Raw genomic sequence first — 24932 nt, forward strand, 5'->3', positions numbered from 1 at the left:
GCTGCGCATGCGTGCAAGTGCCCGGTGGCGGCGCGTCCTCCGCCCTCGCGGAACAAACCCGTGGGCTGGACTCCTTGGGGCTCAGGCTAGGGTCTGCGCAGGCGCGGGGTGGCGCAGGGAAGGGAGGAGGCAGGGGTCGCATCTGTTTCTTTGTTTGGCCCCTTACTCCCTAAAAGCACACACAAAATGCTTGGACGGAATCGTGAGAGCTGGTGTAAACACACACAGCGCAGATTCCCAGCGGCTCCAAACGCTGATCCCGTTTCAGCCTTTTCTCTCTCGGGTATGCGCGCCCGCAGTCCGGGCTTCTCTGCATCCTTTCCTTTCTCCTTTGCACCGGCTCTGGGACGCTGGCCTTTTGCAGTGATGGTGCGGTGTTCTTTTGTCACTCGAAACAAAGCCATGATACAGAACGATGGAAACTGCAATTTTGAAATTGTATTTCAGTCCAGAGTCCTGGTGGCAGGCATTATCCTCAGGCTTCCATTATCTTCCGAGACTGCCTGGTTTCCTCCAATTGGTAGGAGCGGCCCCTGGCCCTGTGCTCCCGAGTCTGCACTTGTGTATCAATCCTGCGGAGGTGTCTATTTCAGAGCTGAGTTTCCCAAACTTTAAAATACGTTTCCAATCTCAGACCAACGCTTTTGGAAAGTACAATAAAAGTGAAATGCCAGAAAAGTGATCGCGTGCTTGGATGCCAAGTAATGTTAAACTACTCCCAAATTTTAAAAGCTTAATTCTCATTTCTGTGGTAGACTCCTTGCAGTTTGCAGACAGCACAGGTCCACCATCCCCAGCACCATAATTTAAGTAGGATTACTTTGGCGCAGTGTTTCTCAAAGTGCGGCCTTATCAACTGGTGTTTTAAATCCTCCATCTGATTTTAATGCATCCCGTAGTTTATAAACCACTGCCTTAGAGCTGTTGGATAGTGATGATTAATATTTTACAAACTGCTCAATGTCAAGATAGATTCTGCATTTGAAATTTCCCAGAAATTCTTCTATTTTCCTTTTCCTTAAAGAATTGGTGAGTATTTATAGGAGGAGGTCATAGTGAGGGTCTGCGAATCATATACAATACTCAGTATGAGACTGTAAAAGGTAGAGAGAGGTTTTTGGATGTCAAGCAGTTTGGAAAGTGATTGCGTGACCTGTTTTTTTATTTACCTACATTAGCAGTTCTATTTCCTGTGCCTGCCATCACATCACCTCCAACTCATCGGCAGTCCTAAAAGTTTATTTTATTTTTAACTCAAATTCAGAGAATGAGTTTTGGAAGAAAGAAAAAAAATCTAGATTATTTTTTATATCTAAACTATATTTGACTCAATTATCTGAACTTTGTCTTAAAAATAAATTCTTTGCAAATTTGCAAACCAGCATTCATAAATGGGTATTTACGGTAAAGGCAATGCTTTCTCAAGGCTGCACTTCCCTAGCTTGTACTGAACTTCCTTTTAACACACTACAGTGTCTTTGATATGCCCTCCTAGACAAACAACCCAAAAACTCTTGATCACATTTCCAAATTGGTTCAAGATCAAGATTGGCCAAAATTTAGTTACGTTTTTTGTTAACCAAAGTCTTCCCAATCAGTTTCCCGGTGTGTAAATGACACTTTTGGTAAAAGATTGACCAACATGATAGAAATCAGCCAAAGATTTTTTTTCATATCCACATAATAACTCTGCAGAACCTCAGGACCTGGTTCTACTCCAGGCTCTTCTCTCTTTTCTTATAGCTGTTTGTACATCTGCTTTTGTTGATGTAGGGCCAAACCTACAATGCTTATGTCCTTATTGTTCAGCTATTCTAACTATGCCCTCCCCCCAATATTTTCATTTTAGACTAGAGGCCCAGTGCATGAAATTCGTGCATGGGTAGGGTCCCTAGGCCTGGTTGGCGATCAGGGCCAATCTGTGGGGTGACCAGCGGGGCAATTAGGGGCCCCTGCTGGCACCCTTGACCGGCCTGGCACTGCCCGCTCACTGGCCCCATCTCCCACCGCTGCAGCTGGTCGCCTCCCTCTGCAGAGACCAGCAGGGTGATCTGCCGGGAGGTGTGGGGGGGAGGGGCGGGGGAAGGCACCCACCTTGGCTGGCCTGGGGGCAGCTCCTGCATTGAGCATCTGCCTCCTGGTGGTCAGTGCTTGTCATAGAGACTGGTCATTCCACTGATCGTTCCACCATTCGGTTGATTTGCACATGAGGCTTTTATTATATAGGATTGTGGCCTATCTCGTCTCCATTCCTGATACTACTGCCTTGATGGAGTGCTGAAAGTCCTAATTGGCCCCAGAAATGGGCAGTGTTACCTCTTTGATAGGTTTTGGTGGTTATAAGCTTGAAACTTACGGATTTATTATTGTTCTGAAAGTTAAATTAATCTCAATTCCAACCTCCTATCTGTTTCCCAGCTGTTCACTAATCTGTATTACCTCTGTCTATGTCTGTCATTTTCACCCGAACTCTGAAAAGTTCTGTGACAAAAGCATCACCTTTTGATTTTTAGAAGACAAGGCCTGTCCGTTGCATGTCTTTGGCTCAGCCTACTATGAGGTGTGCACTATTACCAAATACTTTCGGTGCAAAGGATTATCATCTCAGCTTTAATCCTACCTTTTTTAGTATGTTTAAGAAAACTTACACCTTTTTATAAACTGTGGCTCAGTAGATTTCTACTTTGCAAGAGGGTAAGATTCAATCTCTTAAACATCTTTAATGTTTACTTTCTCCAAGGCTATCGAAAATGAACCAAAACATGAGTAGGCCTACTTTGGGTTATTAGTTAAAACTAAACTTGAACTTGACTGCCTCAATTGAAGCACACTCTGTTCAGGTTAGTGGTGGGTTCTGGATAGCACTGGCTAGCTGGCAGGGCACACATGACTTTGTCTGATCTTATATATGGAGGTGGTTTTGCTCTGTTTTAGTGTCTGGCTACACGGCAATACTGAGAGAACTTTGGGACTAGAGAAAATGGGGGATTCATGCTTGTTGAACTAAATTGGTGGGCAGTTAATTGCTATACATAGGCAGGAGGTGGAAGGCTTATAATTAAAACCCCAGAGTACCTCTTACATTATTCAAATGTAAGTTTATTATAGTTAAAACTGATCTTATTTCCAATGAGTTAATTATGGTAAAAGCGCAGATTTTACTTTATATGGCACTTTTCCCCCCTTCATATTGGAAACATTGCTAATCTGGTTTATTGACCAGGTATTTGGGATTTGGAGATATTCAGGATAACATTAATAACGCCTATTTAATCTATTTCTTGCCTTTATATTCTTAGTGTTCACTGCATTTATTGCTGTGATGCCTTTTTGGGGTGAGGAAGAGATGTAGCACACCTGCTAAAGGTATATTTGTTTAAGAACTTTAAACATAAATAGAAAAACAGTAAAACAATGTAAGTAATCCAAAAGGTGGCTCTTTGAAAAATAATTAAACGGCAACAATAAAATTTATAAACTATTGCCTAGGCTAATAAAGGAAAAAGGGAAGAATATACAAATACACATGATAAGAACTGAGTGGGAATAATGGAAATAGAAAAAAGTTAAGAATAATAAGAGACTATTTGCTTAACTCTTTGAAAGTAAGTTTGAAAACTTGGATGGAGTAGATAATTTTTAGGAAAATACAATTAACCCAACCTGACCCAAGAAAGAGGTAGAAAATCTAAACAGATTGATTTTTCTAAAAAAAAAAAAAATTGTCAAAGAGTTGCTTCCTCCCAAAGCATTATGTCCAGACAGTTTTATAGGGGACTTCCACTAAATATTTAAAGGACAGATAATTTCAATATTATTTATGCTGAAAGAATTGTCAAATTGTTTTAAAGAAGCAAGTATAACATTGAAACCAAAATTGATAAAGATTGCCTCAAAATAAAACTACAGAACAATTGTATATATGAATATAGATGCAAAACTGTAATATAACTATGAATACACAGGCTCCAGCAATGAGACTTAGTCTCAGAATGCAAGGATGGGTTAATATTAGGAAATCTATTAATATAATTCGTCCTTTAATTGATCAAACAAACAAACAAAAACGATGTAACTATCTCCCTAGATGCTGAAAAGTTGTTGGACCAGTTTAACAACCATTTTTGATAACACTCAGAGATAGCTACTTCCTTAACTTTGATAAAGTGTATCAATTTCAGCCAAAGGCTAACATGGTGCTTAATGGAGAAACATTAGAGGTTTCTACTAGAGCAGTGGTTCCCAACATGGAGCACACGCCTCACAGTAATTTGATTTTTAAGGGGGGCAATTCGAGAATGAGTTATTAAGTGAATTTTTTGCATTTCTTATGGTTCTAGGGGCCATATATACAGTATATAAATATATATTGTGACATATTTATGCATTTCAGTTCTCTATTATGTGTTTTGAAACTTTGTTATTTTTATATCATTTCATATTATTATTATTTTTTAAAACAATTTCTTAGTGATTTCTTACTCAGTACTTCAACTGTCCTTTCATTCTTTTATTTTTCTCTTTCATGGATGCCATGTTCTTTGGAAGCTTGTTTAGACCAAGTTAATGGCCTTGTAGGCTTCCTCCACATGAATAAGAGTTCACTTTTTGAATAATAAGAATTATATGTCATGGGAGGGGGGCATCAGTATTTTAGAGATGCATAGGTGGGGCATGGCCAAAAAAAGGTTGGGAACCACTGTACTAGAGTCTCAATCAAGAAAGAATATTGAGGTGTTCCACTCTTGCTCAACCTAGTTGCAGGTGTGCACTGTTACTAAATACTTTTGTTGTTAAGGGTTATCATCTAAGACAGTGGTTCTCAACCTTCTGGCCCTTTAAATATAGTTCCTCATGTTGTGACCCAACCATAAAATTATTTTTGTTGCTACTTCATAACTGTAATGTTGCTACTGTTTTGAATTGTAATGTAAATATCTGATATGCAGGATGGTCTTAGGCGACCCCTGTGAAAGGGTTGTTTGACCGCCAAAGGGGTCGCGACCCACAGGTTGAGAACCGCTGACTAAGCTTTAATCTTACCTTTTTGTGTTCTTAAAATGTCCATCCTTTTATAAACTGTGGCCTGGTATATTTCTACTTTGCAAGAAGTTAAGATTCAAACCTTTAAACTTTTTAAATGTGTAATTTGTTCAAGGCTGCCTAAAGCATGACCAGGCCTACTTTGGGTAATTGGTTATTATTTAACATGTTTTGTAGGTGTTAGCCAATGCAGACAAGAGAAGACAATTACAGATGTACATATTGGAAAAGAGAAGGCAAAATTAACGTCATTTGCAGTTGATAGGATTACATATCTGGAAAATCCAAGAGAATTTAGTAAGGTATCAGGATATAGTCTTACTAGACAGAAAACAATGGGTTTACTCTATATAAACAACTTGTTAGGAGATATAATGGAAGAAACACCCCATTTATAATAGCAACCAGAAAAGTTAAAATTTAGGAGTAAATTTGGCAAGAAATATGCAGGACCTATGTGAAGAAAACTTTAAAACACTGCTGAAAGATGCAAAAAAAAAAAGATAAACAAATGTTAAGACATACCTGGTCCTTGGATAGAAGACTGAACAGGAAACATATGTATCAGTTTTCCCTAAGTTAATTTATAAAGGTAATGTGGTTTCAATAAAAATACTAATGATATTTTTATTTCATTCTAGAACTGGATACACTAATTAAAAAATTCATATGGGAAAATAAATAGGAATAGTTATGGTAACTAAAGGAAGAACAAACAGGGACAGCCAGCCCTTCCAAACAGTGTGGTACTGGTGCATTAATAGCTAGGTCAATGGAGCAGAAAAGAAAGATCAGAAATTCTTAAATACATATGGAAATGTAGCATATGAAAACGGTGATGTCTCAAATCAGTGGGGAAAAGATGGAATATTCAGTAAATGGTTTTGGGACAATTAGGTAGCCATAGAAGAAAAAAGATTGTACTTTCCATCTTAAAACAGGGTAAGTTCCAAAAGATAGGTGATGATAATAGCTCATACTTATTAAATGCCTACTATATGCCAAGCACTGTAGTAATTACTTTATATTTACTAATATAAAATGATTAGTAAACATAAAGTAATTATTATTATTCCTCATGTGTAGATGTGGAAACTAAGGGCCATAAAGGTTAGGTGACTTATCCATGCTCATATCGCTAATAAGTGGTGGCTCTGGGATATGAATGTAGGCAATTTGGTTTTAGCATTTGGGATGTTAACTACTGTACTGTTTTTCCATTTAGTTAAATGTAAAAAATGAAATAATTTAAATATGAGAAAGGGAGAATTTCTTTATAATCTTGGTGTGAGGAAAGCCTTTCTAACCATGACTTGAAAATCAGAGGACTTAAAAGATTGAAAAATTAGATCATATCTAAATAAGAATTTTCTGCAGGCAAAATTACCATAAGCAAGTTCAAAAGACAAACTGGATTATGTATTTGCAACTCATATCATAGTTGAAGGACCATTCTCCCTAATATATAAGAAGCTCCTAGAAAATAATAAGAAAACACCAACATCCATTAGAAAAATAGGCAAAGGTATGAACAGTTTCCAGAAGAGGAAGTACATTTGGCTCTTAAACATATAAAAAGATGCTCTACTTCACTCATAATGAGGAGAATGCAAATACCATTTTTCATTTTTCAGACTGGCAAACATCCAGAACTTTGATGATACACTCTGTTGCCTTAAGGAAAAAGGTACTCTCTTATAATGCTGGCAAGAGTGGAAATTGGCTCAACTCTTAGGGAAGGCAATTTGGCAATATATATCAAAAATTTAATTGCATATACCTTTTGACCCCTGAATGCAATTTCTGGGAATTTATCCTACAGATACACTTGCACACATGCCAAAAGATGACTGTACCAGGTTATTCACTGCAGCCTTGTTTGCAATAGCCAAAGATTGGAAACAACCCAAATGCCCATCAGCAGGGGCTAGTTAAATAAATTATGGTTCATCCTCACAATGGAATATGCAGCTGTAAGAAAGAACACGGAAACTCTATATGAATGGGTATGGAGAGATTGCCAAGATGTGTTAAGTAAAAAAAGCAAGGTCAGAAAAGTGGCATTATAGCATGCTAACTTGTGTGAACAGGGAGGAAAATAATAATATGTATGCACAAAGAAACTGAAATAATGGCTAAGAAACAAACAGCCTGTGAGAGAGCTATGCAGTGAGCTGAAGGTGGATGGGAGACTTTTTATTTCCTTTTTAAAATTTTATAACTTGATTCTTTTTTTTTAAATTATATAACTTGATTCTTGTAATGTGACTGCTTTATTGAATTAAATAATTTCACTTTGAAGATGATCTCTCGCTGTTGTTTTTAAGTCAAATTGACCACCTATCATTTGTCAGCCCTATTTCAAGTTCATTTTTTAAAAGAAATTCTGCTCTTTTTCTTGTCAAGTAGTTTTTTTTCTTCCTCAATTTGCTTTTGTAATCAAAATCTCCATTTTGGCATGATTTAAAAATCTAAATTTAGAGGGTGAAATTGGAATGAGTTAATCCAAGTCATTTTACATTTCATAAATATTCATTTTTATTGAAGCAGCAATTGTGGTGGCATCATTTATACAAAGAAAAGATCTTTGGGGACAAATTCTTTCCTTTATTCTGTAGAAGACATTATGTGTATTTTATTTTCAGTGATGTACATAGACTTTTAAAAGAAAATGACAGAAAACAATTTCCCTTTTAGAAAAATTTCCCCCAATGTGTGATTAATTTCTAAATTGTAGGACACAGAACTATCATTTCTCTACTTTGCATCATATCTAAAGCTCCTTATTTTGCCCCGTGTTCAGACCCTCAGGTGTTTCCCTGAAGTCCCTGGAATAAGGGTATTCCATACCTCCCCAGATCTAATCCTTACTCCCCTGCCTTTCTTCCCACAGTGCCCATATAGAACCCATCTGTGGGCTCACATTGGTTTCAGTGTTCTGCTTCTGGAATTGCGCAAGTGATTTTATCCAGGATTCCACACTCCAGTCCTTTCATTTAATCATTCAACAAGTGACTATTAAATAAATGCTTGCTTAGGTAAAATATTGTGTTTTCCATGTATCCTTCCTTAAAACTTGCCCTGTTTGAATTCATTTCTCCAATAAACTCATCCCTTTTCTCTATGACCTAAGTGAGCCCTTTCTTTTCCACTGGACAAATAATTATGGACTGTTTTATGAATCTTTCTATTGGGTCTTTCATTGTTACTTAGATGTTTTGTTGCTACCCAGCTTATTAAATCTATACCTTATTTCCCCATACGAGGGTGAGCTCCCCAGAAGATGGTTGTTCAGAGGAGGAGCCATGTTTCAATCCTTGAAGGGAGGGGCTGGGCTGTGTTGGATATTTATTTTATCCTCTAGTCTGTAGCACTTCACAAAGGGTGCTGCCTACATCAAGCACTCAATGTGGTTTGTGGATATCAGCCAGCATACTAGTATGGTCGATGCCTGAGAACAAAGTCCAAAACTGGTAGTCTTCCTGTCTGACCATCGTGTGACCAATGTAACACAGAGACGCTAACATAGGTGACCTTTTGTCCATGGGGTACGAACTCTTAATTGTTTTTCCACTAGTGGTGATGGATTTGTGTTGATTTCAGACTTTCCTCTTACTCACTCTTATGACCAGTGGTAAACTTTTCTACTGGCCAGAATGATGGGAAGCTGCTCATCTTCAAATCTTTGAGCAGGGACTAGTTAGGAATTTGCAACAGTGGTGGGGAAAGAGTGTTTTGCTCAGCACAATCCATGTAGGACTTTGGCCTGCAACCCTTAGTCCAGAGGTCACAGTGTACCCCTGACTCAGGTTTGGGAGGGAGGAGAGTGAGGACAGATGAAGTGAGGAATGGGAGGCTGGTTGGGTAAGGAGGCATCAGGCTGTGTCATGAGCCCCAAGAGAGCCAGTTTCCTTGAGGCCCTCAGCAAGGACCAGAGTAGAGGCTCCTTGGTTTAACCCCTTTATAGGCCCCAGAGGCCTGCTACCCATCACTGTGCTATCTTGGCATATGGCCAGGCCCCTTCCCATGCCACAGCAGCTGGCTGGCCCGGCCATCCTGTGCCAGTGAAAGTCATTGAACTGGTGATGTATGAAAGACTGAATTCTGCAAAAGATGGTTTTGAGGTGTCAATGTGTGATGAGTGGAAGTTATAGATTCTATATCCTATTATTTCAACTTTCTTCCATCATAAATTCCCAGTTTGTCAGAGAGCATCACAATATCTAATGTTTTGTGAAAATGTAGAACTAGACTAACAACTACTTATTCTTTGTGCCTAGAACACAGTAGGCTGACCATAAATATTTGTTGAATGAGTCTAACATACTCTGTTGTGAGCTCTTTGAGAGGTGGTTCCTATGAACAGTACCATGCATAATAAACATACACATATTATATATTATGGCACACAATAAATAGTCAACAAATATTGACTATTTCTGGGTGTGTCTGTGAAGGGTGGATTGAGGAAGACAGTGAAGCATGGTGGCAACCATGCTTGGTGGGAATTGCTGTTTAATATTTTAACCCTGCTGACTTGGCTTCTGTCATTATTTGCTTGCTAAAATAATAGAAAAGTTATTTTGATTTTCTGAATTATATAAATTATCCCATTCAATTGAATACCCTATTGATTGTAATTTGAATACCCCATTGGTTGTGGTCATACTGGTTTTAGAAAACACATTCCTGTGTACCTGGATGCCAGGACTGCACAATTACTCTAAATTGCCTCAGTGGCTCCAGATAATGTGTTTCCATTGCTTAGTGGTCCCAAGACCTGATGGCTCCAGATAATGCATTTCTGTCAACTCAGTGGTCCCAAGACCCGAAACTATAATTAATATTGGTAGATAACTAATCGGCTCAATTTAGCTTCTGTAACAAACTGCTTTTTGCAAACCAGGTTCCTCATTCCAAACCCCGAGATGTAATCAATACCTTTGTGATTTTTGCCTATATAAATCTGGTGTTGGGGCTATGTAAGGACTGCGCGATTTGGAGAGCAAAATGCCCCCCTGTAGTCCCGGATTTGAAATAAATGTGACTCCTTAATTCGACTTCTTGAGGCATCCTTGTGTGATTCGCGGGGTACATTACAACAACAGGAAAGGTAGGCGTTTGTTGTGATTGACCCACATCCCACATGGTTCAGGGTTTGGGCTCTGGAAGAGGGGCTGCGCACAATTGACAGAGACGAGACAAGAAATAATAATTTGGAAGTTGGGGGGTGAGGCAGGAGCCCAAAGCAAGAGGAAGGACTCTGCTTGTGCTCAGGCCTTGCCATCCTTTTATTCAGTTTGGGATACACCTATAGCCCTTAGGCAGGCAATTTCCAGTAACAGACAGACTATCTCATCAGTAAGGAATACTTCTCTGCTAGTGAAGACAATAGGTGGCTTCCCACAGTTTGGGGCCTGGGGATTGCCACTGTGTGCTGGTTTCCAAGTTACTGGTTTTTCCTTTCATACCAGAACACTTTATGAGCTGGAAAGAATTTTTGCAGCCAAATGGAAATGTATGTGATAAGGAGTGGGCCATATTTGAAGAATGGAGTGTCAGCCTACCCTGTTGTATGATGGCAGTCTCTTACCTGCCACTTCCTCTCCTTCTTATAGTTCAGAGCATTAGCCCAGGCTTGGCTGAACAGAGCTGAGTTTCTGCCATGCTGCCCAGAGCTTTAATTACATCAGATTTCTAGTGGGGCATGGGTTTGTCATCATATGACAGTTCAACCATTTTAACTTGGATCTATCTCCTTATCAAATTTTAAGCCAAGAGATGGTAAGAGGTTGGGAGTTTCTGACAATGGCCTTATCTTTGGATAAGTAGAATTGGCATTTGCTGGGGTTACCCCCTCCTTTGTCCTTATTTTATTGCTTTTCTCTTTCTACCCTTCTCATGGCAAACTAGCTTCTTTCCTTCCACTCTTGTCAGTGAATAGCTTCTGAAATCTATATCTATTTGCAAATATTTATAGGCTGTGTATGTCCCGCTGTAACCCTAAATTTAGTTCTAAGACCAAACTTACTATTTTCTGTACAAAACATTATATACATATTTTAATTTCCCCATTTCTGCTAGTGGCATTAATATGCTTCTAATTCTCCCTAACCCTTAGCTACATTCATCTGTGATCCTTGCCTCTGTATTTAATGTCTTTTTCCCAAAAGTCTTGATTGTTTTTGCCCTCTATTAGTCAGAATTCTCCAGAGGAACAGAACCAATAGAATATATGTAGATATATAGAAAGAGATTTATTATGAAGGATTGGCCCATATAGTATTAGAGGCTGAGAAGTCCAAGATCTGCCATGTGTAAGCTCGAGGCCCAGGAAAGCTGGTGGTATGATTCCTGTGCTACCTGAAGGTAGCCAATGACATAAGTCCCAGTCTGAGTCCTAAGGCCCGAGAAATAGGAGTATCTAAGGGCAGGAGAAGATGGCTGTTCCAGCCACCGAGAGTAAATTCATTCTTCATGCACCTTTTTGTTCTAATCTTATCAGGTTGGATGAGGTTCCCCAACATTAGTGGGAGCCAAGTTCTTTATTTAGTGAACTTATTCAAATGCTAATCCCTTCCAGAAACACCTTCACAGGCACAGCTAGAAATAATGTATTATCTGGACATCCTTTAGTCCAGTCAGGTTGATACACAAAATTAACCACCACACTTTCCTTGGTCTAGTCTTCATTTTCCCCAGTCTATTGTCAGCACCACTCTCAGACGTCTGTTTAAAACTCAGATTTCATTCTGTCTCTGCTTAGGAAATAGTGGTAACTCTGTGTGATCTGTGTGATGACACTGTTCATTTTGGAGTTAGAAACTTTCTGTAACTTGCAGCTGATGTCAGTATTCCAGATCTCTGCTTCCACTCCTGAGGCTTACTCCTGCTCTTAGCTCCTTCCTCCCAGGATGCTTGCTGTCCTCCTCAGAGCCCATTTAAACTTCCTGGGCCTTTTGAGGCTAAACTCAGCTCTTCCCCTTCCATGCTGCCTTTAGGGACTGTTTCAGCTTAGATTGTTCTCAGGGTTGGAGATGGAGCTAGGGTTTTGGGGCCCTGTTTTACACTTTCATCCCAATGTGTCTCCTTAGGGAGGTGAAGGATGAGTTGCTTTAATATATTTGGAGTTCAGTGATTGCTATTATTCTCCTTTGTTTCCTGAACTTCTAGCCTAGTTACAGTGCCCAATTGGCATGGCCAGAATTTTTGGATTACAATGGCTAAGTGGCTTGGTCTTCAGGTAACTTCCTCTGGATGTCCTGTCATAATGTTCTTCCCATTTGGTGAGATACTTCACTACTTTGACTTCAAAGACAAACTGAGGCATATTAAAAATTTAAGATCTTAATAGGACAGAAATGTATTAGAATTGGGCAGCATCCAGTCTAGTAGATAGAAAGGAGCTCTGAGCAGCTGTACAAAATGAAAGACTTTTCTAGGAAGAAAGGAGTGAGAATGAGGAAGTTATGGTATAATAGGAGAAAAAGCAGGTTGGTTACCTCAAAGTTACCTCCCTCCCAGCGGTTCTCAACCTGTGGGTCGCGAACAATGAAAATACATCCTGCATATCAGATATTTACATTACGATTCATAACAGTAGCAAAATTACAGTTATGAAGTAGCAACGAAAATAATTTTATGGTCGGGGGTCACCACAACATGAGGAACTGTATTAAAGGGTCGTGGCATTAGGAAGGTTGAGAACCACTGCTTAGGAACTATCAGGTAGATTACCTGATAGTAATCTAGGGGTCTATCAGGCAGATTACCGAACTATTGCTGATCAGGTACTAGTAATTCCTGATTGACTGGTGTAAGATTTCACTCTGGGACAGCCAAAACTGTAACTAAATGAAGTCTTGGTTGGTTTGGTGATGTTGGGATTGGCTTAGGCTACTCTATTTTGGGCTTGGTGTGTGTGTGTGTGTGTGTGTGTGTGTGTGTGTGTGTGAGAGAGAGAGAGAGAGAGAGGTTATGCCAAATGCTTGATTTTATCTTGAGCAGGAATTGTCATATTGTATGGGTCAGCTGGGACCTCTTCTATAAACTGGATTGCTTATAAAAGGTTGAATAAGGTTATTGCCCTTCACAAAGGAGGACATAGTTCCTATATTTTTTAGGACTTTTGTATCATTTCATGTGAGCATACCTGCAGTGTTTCTCAGCATGGTATATTTCTGATCCACCAGCTTGTTGAATAAGTATATTAAATTTACATTATAATACAGCTAAGACCGGTAATAGTTGAAACTGGAAGAAATGCAGAGTTATGGTATGTTTTGATGAATGTAGTATCATTACATTAAGAAGAAGAAGAATAAAATTTAGAGACATTGAATGTCTTCCTAGAGGTTGGATATAAAATAAACTCTTTTGAAGATGTTGCCATGGTAAGATGAATTTTCCTCTGTAACTTTTCCATGTTTTACCTTTGTTTTTTTTTTTCAAATTTGTAGTTTATAGTTAAGTAATTTATAGTTTGCTTGGGTCAAATACAGTATGAAAAACTAAAAAGCACTGTTCACATAAGGCCAAAAATGATTTTTTGGCCAACTGAAAAAAATTTGATATTTTAACAGATTTTTACCCAAAAGGCAAGTCTCATGAGAATGAAATACTATGAGGGAATTCATAGCTTTCCAGCTGGAGAAAATGAAACCTCAAGTAAAAAATCTTGAATGTGCTGTAGTTAGCAGATAAAAAGAAAACCATGTTAGAGTTTGCAGAATGGAGTAGCCAGCTGTCAAACTGAGCCCCCGAGAAAACACTACATTGCTGAAAACCTCCATTTCCTTATCTCTTCTTAAGAACTAATTCATAAAGAGCTATGTCATCTCGCAGTAAGCTCTCTGCAGCTACTCCTGCTGGTCCCTGGAGTTCCTCGCTAACCACTTAGCATTCCTCGCACACTGAGATGTGTGCACTGGCATGAAGCGCCGTTCAGAGCTCCTGCTACACAGGACTGCACTGGGCCTGATAACAGGCGAGCTCAGGCAGAGTCTGTCTCTGGTTGCTGGGGAGCCACATCCCTCCAAGAGTAGAAACTGCACCCAACTGCCTCTGAATGTAAGAGGTTCGAGGAGCCCCTTGCAGATAACTTTTGGTTTAAGAAGTTAAAAACATTTTATTTTCTTATGCTTATACTGTGTCTACCACACAGGACTGCACTGGGCCTGATAACAGGCGAGCTCAGGCAGAGTCTGTCTCTGGTTGCTGGGGAGCCACATCCCTCCAAGAGTAGAAACTGCACCCAACTGCCTCTGAATGTAAGAGGTTCGAGGAGCCCCTTGCAGATAACTTTTGGTTTAAGAAGTTAAAAACATTTTATTTTCTTATGCTTATACTGTGAAATTCTGTGGGTTAATAAAGTGGAATAAAAGGGAATAATTATTTTCTGGTGAAAATTAGGAGTTGGATGAATAAGATGATGTATGTTTGCTGCAGTAGCTTTTGGGAAACACACATCCAATTTAAGGAATAAGCTACATAAATTTAAATATGAATATCCAGGGATAAGATACAAACCAAGAGGTTTCATTTGGGTTCATTAAAAACCCACAATTTTTTTTTTTCAGAATAAGGAGATTCATTAAAGAGCTGAAGCCTAGGCTTAACTTTATGGGTATGTTGGCTCTGGAAGAGCAAGTTCCAAAGTCTTTCTTTTAGTTTGCCTTTTTGCGGGGGAGGAGGGGGTCAGGGTTCTTCCTGTCTCTTGATAGCATAAGATGGTTGCAAACTCATAATCACTCTGCATTTGCATATTCAGTTGACCAAGACCTAGACCAGGGGTGGGCAACCTTTTTGTGAGTGCGTGCCAAAACCAGCAAAATCTCTGACTCAAAATTCTTCCGTGTGCCAACCCTAATTTTTTGAGAACATGTTACGCCTACTTGATATCTCTTAAGGTGTACGTATGTGAAGAAACTTGAAGAAATAATAAAATTCATTCGAGCGACAAAAACACAGTATATGATGATGAAAAATACATTTATTTTTTAATGTATACATGTACACTGATAGTCCGACAGAAAACTTTATGACTCCGTTTGATATTATCAGTGGGACTTTTGCTGCTGCATCACTGATGACAGAGATTTTACATCAGGTTTATATTTCGTGACCTTCAGAGATATGCACGAGCTACTACTTTCATCCGTCAGGCTACTCCTATTACGAGACTTAACAAAATTCATCACTGAGAACAAAGATTCACAAGCATATGTGGATGAAACCAAAACACTGGTCAGATCTAGGAAGGCAGGGAGAGTTAAGGCAGAGGCATAGAAATTGCTCTTCCCCTCTCTCATCAATCCATGTCTATGGTCTTTAAGATAACTTGTTATGTAAAATTATTTATTTATCTAAGATGCACCTACACTGAATTTATCTGAAAAATAAAAAAGTCGATATTAAAAAATTGTAAATGGAAGATTATAAGAGGGGTTTTGCGTGCCAACAAAGGTTACTGGCATGCCATGTTTGGCACGTGTGCCAGGGGTTGCCCACCCCTGACCTAGACCCTGAGTTGTTGCCTGGTGCCTGCCTCCAAAGAAAGCAGAGTATGGATGTGTGTAGGTCTGGCTCACTTCCAAAGGCCCTTCCTACTCTGACATGTCTGTATTTCTATCAGCAGTAGTATTTTGGGTAGTTTTTAGCCTTATAACTACTGTTAACTCCTTACCTTGACACAACCTGTACAAATTACTTGCATTGCATTTACTTCATAGCCTGAACCTTCTTTCTTACCTGGATTCCCTGACTTTTACTGTTGTCTGCATTGCTGTGTTTCAGAATGTTTGCATGATGTCAGATACACGACTTTAGTAATCTCTAAAGGGTCCAGTGGAGTGCTGCAATCTAAACTTGAGGACTCTTTACACTGTACTTATTTATCACATTTTGTTTTTCTAAGGGAGTTTTAAGGACTAGCTTTGACAAATTTGTTGCTTTGGTGGAAGATTAGGAGCTGGATAAGTGATGGGCTGAGTCCTTAAGTTGGTTTAATCATATTTTTTTTTTCTAAGGGAGTTTTAAAGACTTTAGCTTTGACAAATTTGTTGCTTTGGTAGAAGATGAGGAGCTGGATAAGTGATGGGCTGAGTCCTTAAGTTGGAAATAAGTAAATATGCTCGTTTGAACACTGCAAGGAAAACAAACCATTGTGGTTTTGTGCTTATTGAATATTAATAGGTGGAGAAATTATGTCCTGCATCTCTACATACACATTTTGTTTTGCTTGCTAGATCGACTCTCTCTAGAACATGCCTTTACTTATAAAACCTCCTTTTCTTCTCTTTGCTCGCTTCCTTTTACTTAGTTAGCCCTCCTTACTCAGTGATGTCTTCTCTTACTCTCCAACCCATTTTGACCCTCCTCTCTTATAAATTTGTAGCATGTCTTTTCTTTACTACTCATTTGGCATGCAAGCATATTGTTTGAAGACATTTGTATTGTTATCTTATTATCGTTTAGACTTATAGTAGTGATTTAACTTTAATATATGTATATATTTTCTCTATAACTGCATTTCAAGTTTAGTGAGGGTTTATTTACTTATTTGTATCCCTCATGCCTATGTATATTTATGTTATATAATAATTATTTGTTAAGTGAATGAAAAAATATTGAGCTTATACTGTGTCATATTATGTTTGGAAGTTGTCAGCTCAATAAAATGCTTTTAGTATGGTGCAGGTCAATAGGTATTAATATTAATGAATCTTAAATGGATATTCTGTTTTTATCGTACCTTCCAGCACAAACTGTCCATTTTTAGAAATTTGTTTATGACTGCTTGTGTGAGCCCAGTGGCTGACTTTCCAAATACGTAGTTATTAGAGGAGATCTGAGCTCTTAGCTGCTCTATTACCATATGTGTTTAATATTTATGGAAGTCTTTCTACAAATATGTAAAAATATTGGTGAGTGAAGGAAATGGTTCCCAGTGTGACAGAAGAAAATATCTTAAAAAGATCCGCAGTTATCTGTAGTTTCCCCAAGGTTGTGTTTACATAAAAAAAAGACATTGTTTTATGTTCTAGAATCAAGAGATGATTTTATGATTTAACAAGTTCCACCAAGAACTTTTGTAAGGTTATCAGTGCCAGCATAACTACTGCAGAGATCACATAGCATATTAGTCTCTGGATTTATTGAGTTTGCTGCATTCCTTTAGTATCATTCATATTTTTCTCCCGAAGGTACCGCTTTCCTCTCTTGACTTAATAACAAGATATGGAAACTCATTTGTGCTGCAGTGTATGATGCTGGGAAATGAATGCCTGGTTATTATCTCTCTCTACAGGACCTTTCAAGACCATAGGTAGATGTTTGCCACCTCAATATAAATAGGTAGCATTCAGATTTGTATTCTCTAGTGAGGGACAAGTTGCTTTGGTGGAAAGCACAGGCATTTCATGTCCGGACCGTGACTCTGAACTTCACTTCATATGCTTACCAGCTGCGTGACCTTGAACAGATTTGCTTGGGTTTTTTCATTTGTAAAACGGAAACAGTGGCACCTGCCTCAAATGGCTGTTTCTGGGAACAGATGAGATAATGGAGAGAGCGCCTAGCATGATACCTGGCTCCTGGCAGATGCCCAGAATGTTTCTTTTGCAGTATGATGTGTCCAATGGGGACGTTTAGGGGACAGCTTACTGCTGTGTGTTGTCTAAATTTTTTCACTTTTATGTTTCATTCTTTGAAGGCTTTGGGATGTAAGCCCAACCAGTTTTTGTCAAGAACTGCAGCATAGGAAATTAAATGCACAAAATAGTTTTTTGATTTAGAACTGATTTACAAAGCCAACATGGGAAAAATTAACTGTTTTTCATAACTGTTTTTTTTTTTTTTGGCGGGGGGGAGAGGTGAATGGAATGAAGATGTCTCTGCAGTTTCAAAACTTCCTTTTTGTTCCTCCCCTCCCCCTTCTCTCTCCCTCCTCTTCATCTTCCTCCTTCTCCTCCTATTTCCCCCTTTTCCTCCCCTTCTTAGCCAACTTAATAACACATGTAATAAGCCACATTGGAGACAAGAGTGGAAGCTGAAGTATGAGAGGTTATGTGTATGGGCAGTTTGTGCAGGCACATGCTCACATACAGACCTGGCACTTGTGTGCTAGAGATGGGTGGGTGCTGTGTGCTCACCGGGGATTGTCTGGGAGCTGCGTCAGCCCCATTCCCATGGCTCCTGCAAGAGCCCGACTTTCTATTGTGACTGCCCCCGGCATTGCGGCATTACCATTACCTGAATTGGGATCTGACCCTTCTGAGTCGAGTGTCCCTCCCAGGGCTTGGGGCCTCTTTGGAGACAGGAGCTGTGACTGGAGCTGACAGGACCTGTAGCTGCTCTGGAGTTGCTTCTCTGGAGAAGGTCTGTTTTCACCAGGAGAGAAGGAAGGTCCACCCTCAAGAAGGTAGAGGTGGTAGAGTCCTGGTTGCATTCAGGTTCTCACTGTTTGCTTTGAGACCTAAGTACCTTCCTGCCCTCCCTGCAGCTTCAGTTTCATTCCAATCCCTGAAATCCTTGAAACCAAAACCAAGTTCTCCGTGTGTGTCTCTGTTTCTCTCTCCATCTCTGGTCTTTCCTCTCTCTCTTCACTCCCTCTCTACCCTCCCACCCTCCCTCCCTCCCAGTTCAAGTTGGATTTTGTCATTTGTAACCAAAGGTGGCTTCCTTTCTTACCCTTGAATCTGGATTTGGCTTTAATGGAAAATAAATGGAAAGTGTCCGTTTCAAGCCAGTGATCTCTAACTAGCTTTCCACAAGAACCACATTTAGAAGGCTGTGACAGATAGGGCTACAGGCATAGACATCCAGTTTTCACCCATCACTGGTGGGGATTCCTGCCTGCTTGCATCGCCAGGAAGCCCACCCCATGACAGTGCCCTGGAGGCTGTGGATTTGCTTCTCCAGGGCCTCGCCCATGAGCGTTTTCCTCCAAGCACATGATACGTAAACATTTAGGTTGCAAGAACCAGGAGAGTGGTAGAACCTGGTTCAGCAATATGATGTGACACTTATGTTTCTTTGTTCTAGCAAAATAAAGCTCTCTATTAAAGTATCGTCACCAATGATGGCATTCCTCACTAGAAGTGATAACATTTACAGATATGCAAGCTCCTTGTATAAACTAACAGCTTTGTTATTAAACCCAACTATTATCAAGTGTTACATGATAAAAGCTTGCCCCTTTTTTCCCTACTTCGAGGTACATTTTTACTAGTCTTCTGTATTTGGCATTTCAGAAGTTAATAATCACAGGGTTCATGGCCTATGTCAGTGATGGCGAACCTTTTGAGCTCGGCGTGTCAGCATTTTGAAAAACCCTAACTTAACTCTGGTGCCATGTCACATATAGAAATTTTTTGATATTTGCAACCATAGTAAAACAAAGACTTACATTTTTGATATTTATTTTATATATTTAAATGCCATTTAACAAAGAAAAATCAACCAAAAAAATGAGTTCTCATGTCACCTCTGACACGCGTGTCATAGGTTCGCCATCACTGGCCTATGTAGCAGACCCCATAAGCCACTTAGAACTTTGCCCCTATAGCCAGTCTTGTTAAGCTCAGCAAAACCAAGGTGAGAAGCCACTAAGCCACTATGGACTGTGGAATGACTGCTGAGTGTGGCCGGGCCAGTTTTGGGCTTTGGCTGTGCTACTGATTTGCTGTGCAACTTTGTATAATTCACTTACCTTCTCTGGCTGCCCTTGAATTTATATTAAAAGTGCTTAAAAGCAAAGTCCCTGGAGGTTCTTTTTCCATTCACACAATGATTTTAAGTGCTTTCTTTGTATTATGCTTAACACTTCCTCTATTCCCTTCAGAATTAATCTTCTTTCCTCAGAAGCTTATTAACTCTAACTCTAAGCCCTGCATCTTTCTTGCATGGTCACACTTGCTTTTATTTCTTCTTTCTTTTCTTCTCTTATTCTTTTTTTCCACTTGAAAAGGCAGAGAAAGAGAAAGAAAATGGAGGCGTGCAGCATGGTTGCAATACAGTTACCACTTTTCCTGGTAGTCTCTTTCTCAATCTGGAGGAAGTTACTTTGGCAACCATGAATCCATCTCTCTGCCTCTGAACTAACTTTATCTTTCCTCATTATTATTTCATTTCCGTGGGATGACTTCTTACAGTTTTTTTAAAATCGGATTTTCTTCTTGAAATTTCTTAGAGACCAACTTCTTTTTCTATATCTAAAAATTGGAAAGTACAGTTGAAGCAAACCCACAGGCAATTTAGAAGTAGGACCATGCTGTGGTGTCCTCAGCGAGCAAAGTCCTTTCCACATGGGCTACACAGGAACCTCCTTTTTCTTTGCAGTCTCTTGGTTCTGCCTCAGCCTCCGACTCTGTCTCCTAAAGGTGAAAGTTGTCTACAGCTTTCCCTTCCAAAGACTAGTCTCCCCCAGTTACTGTGCACCAGGTCTTCCACAGCGGCCATGTAGCCAGTCATAGTCCTGTAAACTGTCAGTCTAGAAAGAAATAGTGAACGGAACGCGGAGGCAGGTTGAGGTTGCATGCTGGGGCAATGCTGGGGCAAGATGTCACAACACAGATTACATCAGAAGTAGTGCTGGGGAGGGCTAGGGGCAGACACCAGGTTGGCACAGCAGGCTGGGGCAGACCCAGTCGGGGTTGCACACAAGATCCAGTCTGAAGGCAATCCCAGATCACCGCCAGGAAGGGGTTGACCAGGAAGCATCATGTGAGAACTAGTAAAACACATGGCCAGTGTTAGTGAGGCCATGTGGACTCATCTGGCACTCCTTTGGTGGTCTGAACCTAGCACAGCTGACCTCCCGTTCTTGGCTGAAACCTCAGTTCCAAACTGTGGAAGTCCAAAGCTAAGCTATCCTTAAGATTTATCTAAATTGTATGTGTATCTCTGTGTGTGTGTGTGTGTGTGTGTGTGTGTTGCCTATGTTTTCTTGGTTACCTTTGCCTCTAGGTTCCTGTGCTGCAGATACTATCTCTTTTTCACACTGAATTGACTCCTTTACCATTATATTTATCATAACATGAGTGAGAATGTTCTAGATTTTACTGAAGATTGGGGCAGGAGTGATGGAGGAGGGACTGCCTGCGTATGGTACAAAAAGAGGTGAAACTCCTTCCTCAGATACTCCTGATCCCAAGCACCTTTTGGCCACCCTTCCATTCATGCTTTCTCCGAGGCCCTTCCCAACATGCAGGACAAACAAGGCCTTGCACCTCTCAGACTGCACTCACCTGCCACCCTCCTCTTCCTCTTTTCTAAGAAAATTAAAATCTTTTCTCACATAGAATGGATCTAGACTTCTTGTTGACATGGGTTCTAGCTGATATCTATGTGCTAAGGCAGCGGTTCTCAACCTGCGGGTCGAGACCCCTTTGGCGGTCGAACAACCCTTTCACAGGGGTCTCCTAAGACCATCCTGCATATCAGATATTTACATTATGATTCATAACAGTAGCAACATTACAGTTATGAAGTAGCAACGAAAATAATTTTATGGTTGGGTCACAACATGAGGAACTGTATTTAAAGGGCCAGAAGATTGAGAACCACTGCACTAAGGGGTATTTGTGACTCCCTTAGTCTTGTCACATGTATACATTTTATCCCCCCACCTCCACTAGGCACTAACATCTTTGAGGGCAAAGACTATTTATGCTTCATTATCTTATTCCTGGAGCAGTTACCTTTGAACATTATATAACAGTTATTCAGTACATAGCTACTGAACAAATAGATGTGCTCAGTGTGAAACTAATGATTAAAAGAGTTAATAATTTCTTCTCTTAAGTTTATAGTTTAGTTAGGAAGACAAAAATAACACAGATGAGAATAATTGAGCCATGAACTTGTGGCCTTGAACAAAGGGGTGAATTTCTCAAGAATTTGGAAACACTTAAGTTTATTTATATTCTTCATTGTGTATGTAGCATTTAAATAAAACTTGGGCACCTATCCAACTTATCACTAATTCAGATACATTTTTTTTCTAGATTAAAAACAAAAATGTAAAGGCGTATTTCCAGAGATTTAAAAAGGATATCAAAGATTATAAATTTCATTTTAGTATTAGCAAATGACAATCTAATTTTAATACGTTATTTTGAACTTAATACATCTAAAACTCAGTTTAGTTTTGTTTTCTGGCTAATTATTTTAACGGGGAGACATTCCTATGGAGGTTTTAGGATAAAATATTATTTTTGGATGTGTGACACATTTGTATTTTTAAAATCTCATGGGTATTTTAAAGGGAAATCTAATTCACCTGATTTTTATCTAAATATAATTTACTCACACTAATGGAGAAATATTTGATATCCAGAGGAATCTATTGATGCTCTTAAAGCTTTTCTCCTGGGAAATAAGACATCCCATTTTCTGAGAGTAAATCACAAACCTACAATGTCTACTTGTTCTGCTTATTTAAGGAAGCCTGAGTTAAGCATCAGATTGGGCAGTCCAGAGCAGTTTTTTTGTTTTTAATTTTTGAGACTTTCTTTTAAAAGCATGCATAGGACATTTTCTTTGAGAGGGTTTTCTTTTTTCCTTATTCTGACAGTTTTATCTGTTAACCTATTTTTTCCCCCAAACAACAATTTAGGAAGATTTCAGGTAATAAAACAATTTTGATGTTTGTGGATTAATGGTATCTGTATTCAAGATGTTTCAGGCCTGTCAGAAGCTTGGAATGACATTTGAATGTGTTTCTTAATTTTAAAACATCTTCTATGACAGTGATGGCGAACCTTTTGAGCTCGGCGTGTCAGCATTTTGAAAAACCCTAACTTAACTCTGGTGCCGTGTCACATATAGAAATTTTTTGATATTTGCAACCATAGTAAAACAAAGACTTATATTTTTGATATTTATTTTATATATTTAAATGCCATTTAACAAAGAAAAATCAACCAAAAAAATGAGTTCGCGTGTCACCTCTGACACGCATGTCATAGGTTCGCCATCACTGTTCTATGAGAATTAGATACCAGTCCTAAATGAATATTTTGAATTTAAAAGAGGAGGTCTAGGCCAAGGTAAAGCCAAATTTTGTACTCTTAAAAGACCTGAAGTCCATTTCCAAATAAAAAAATAGGTCATGATATTAATATTTTGTTTTGGAAGTGAAATGTGAAAGAAGTTGGGCATTATCAGATTCTAAGAGGATCTTGGGTGGCCACCCAGGAATGGAGCACCTCTGACTTCTCTCCAGGCTCCTCCCCACTTCCGGGATCTAAGTCTTCTGGCCCCTAAGGACAGTGTTGTTCCCAGCCCTTCTCTTCAGGGGTAGGCTTCTCATCTCTGACTTACCTTGTCCCTTCCGGTTCCCCTTCTCCACTGGAAGCCAGCTGGCTGGAAATCTGGGCAGGGGCCCAGCAATTGCTCCACAGCCCTTTGCTGCCCTCTGCTGCCTGCAGCAAATGGCTCTCAACCCTCCAGGCCCAGCTGGCCCCCTAGGATGTGATTCCAGTAGTTTCTCTGCTCCTTCCTTTAGTTCAGCAAATAGTTTACAACCTGATAAATCTTCCTGAAATATCATTTCACATGAGAAGCAGCTCGATTGCAGCAGTTAGGTGCACAGACTGGAGGCAGACTGCCTGGGTTCTGTGCCAGCTCTGCCATTTATGAACTATATGATCTTGGGCAAGTTAGTTAAACTCTGTATGCCTCAGTTTCCTAGCCTAAAAAATGGGTTGATAATATCCTTATGAGAAAGATATTATCAGGATTAAATGAAATAAAATGAGAAGTGTTTAAAACAATGTCTGGCACATAGTGAGTACTAAATAAATATTAGTTATTCTACTTATCACCCTCCCTTTTAGTAATTTGTGCTTTTTTATTGCATAGTAGCTATTGATGGACCACATATTGTTTATCCATTCACCATGTGGTGGGTTTTGGGATTGTTTCCAGTTTTTGTCTATTAAGGATAATTCTTTGATGAAAGTTCTTGTGCAAGTCTTTGTGTGGACATGTATTTTCTCACAGGTAGACTTAGGGATGGAAATTTATGGCTTCTATGGTAAGTATAAGTTGAACTTTTAAAGAAACTACCAAACTGTTTACTGTTTTACATTCCCACCAGCAATTTATGAGGGTTTCAGTTTTTAGCATCCTCGCCAACGCTTGATATTATCTGTCTCTTTTCTTTCTAGTAGGTGATGAGGGATGAATCAAAGATGCCTCTTGGATTTTCAGGTTGAGCAATTGAGTGTTTAGTGCTACCATTTAATGGAGGCTGGAAGAAGAATGGGCTTTTTTTTTGAGAAAAATAAAAAGTTTGGGTTTGGCAAACTTGAATTTGAGGTACCTATTAACCATTCAGAGGGATTGTTAAATAGATACTAGTATTGGGATGTCTGGGCCACCTGTATTCTTTCCATCTTCCTGAATTGATTAAATAATGGAATGTGGAATAACTGCTTCAATTTTCTGTTCTCTGGATATATGTCTGATGGTCTGGAAAAATCACATAACTTTTTTTTTTTAATCTTTATTGTTCAGGTTATTACAGATGTTCCTCTTTTTCCCCCCCCATTGCTCCCCTCCACCCGGTCCCCACCCCACTCTAGGCATCAGTCCACTCCCTTTCTATGCCCCTGATTCTATTTTATTCACCTGTTTATTCTTTTCGTCGGATTTTTTATTCACTTGATTTATAGATTCACTTGTTGATATGTTGATAGATGTTGTCACTTTGTTGTTCATAATTTTTATCTTTACCTTTTTCTTCTTCTTCCTCTTCGTAAAGAATACCAGAATACCCTTCATATAATACTGGTTTGGTGGTGCTGAACTCCTTAGCCTTTTCTTGTCTGTGAAGCTCTTTATCTGACCTTCAATTCTGAATGATAGCTTTGCTGGGTAAAGTA

General features: G+C 39.3%; 1 protein-coding gene across 1 annotated transcript in view; it reads left to right on the forward strand.

The window, feature by feature from the left end:
* Positions 1–171: 171 nt before the first annotated feature.
* The window catches only part of MSRA (methionine sulfoxide reductase A), a 388985-nt gene continuing 364224 nt past the window's right edge, over positions 172–24932 (forward strand). Inside the window, exon 1 of the mRNA XM_005874625.2 lies at positions 172–283. Coding sequence (XP_005874687.1) covers positions 187–283 — 97 coding nt within the window. The 5' untranslated portion in view covers positions 172–186. The remainder of the gene's footprint in view (positions 284–24932) is intronic.

Source organism: Myotis brandtii, unplaced genomic scaffold, assembly GCF_000412655.1.
Source record: "Myotis brandtii unplaced genomic scaffold, ASM41265v1 scaffold447, whole genome shotgun sequence".
Classification (NCBI taxonomy): Eukaryota; Metazoa; Chordata; class Mammalia; order Chiroptera; family Vespertilionidae; genus Myotis; species Myotis brandtii.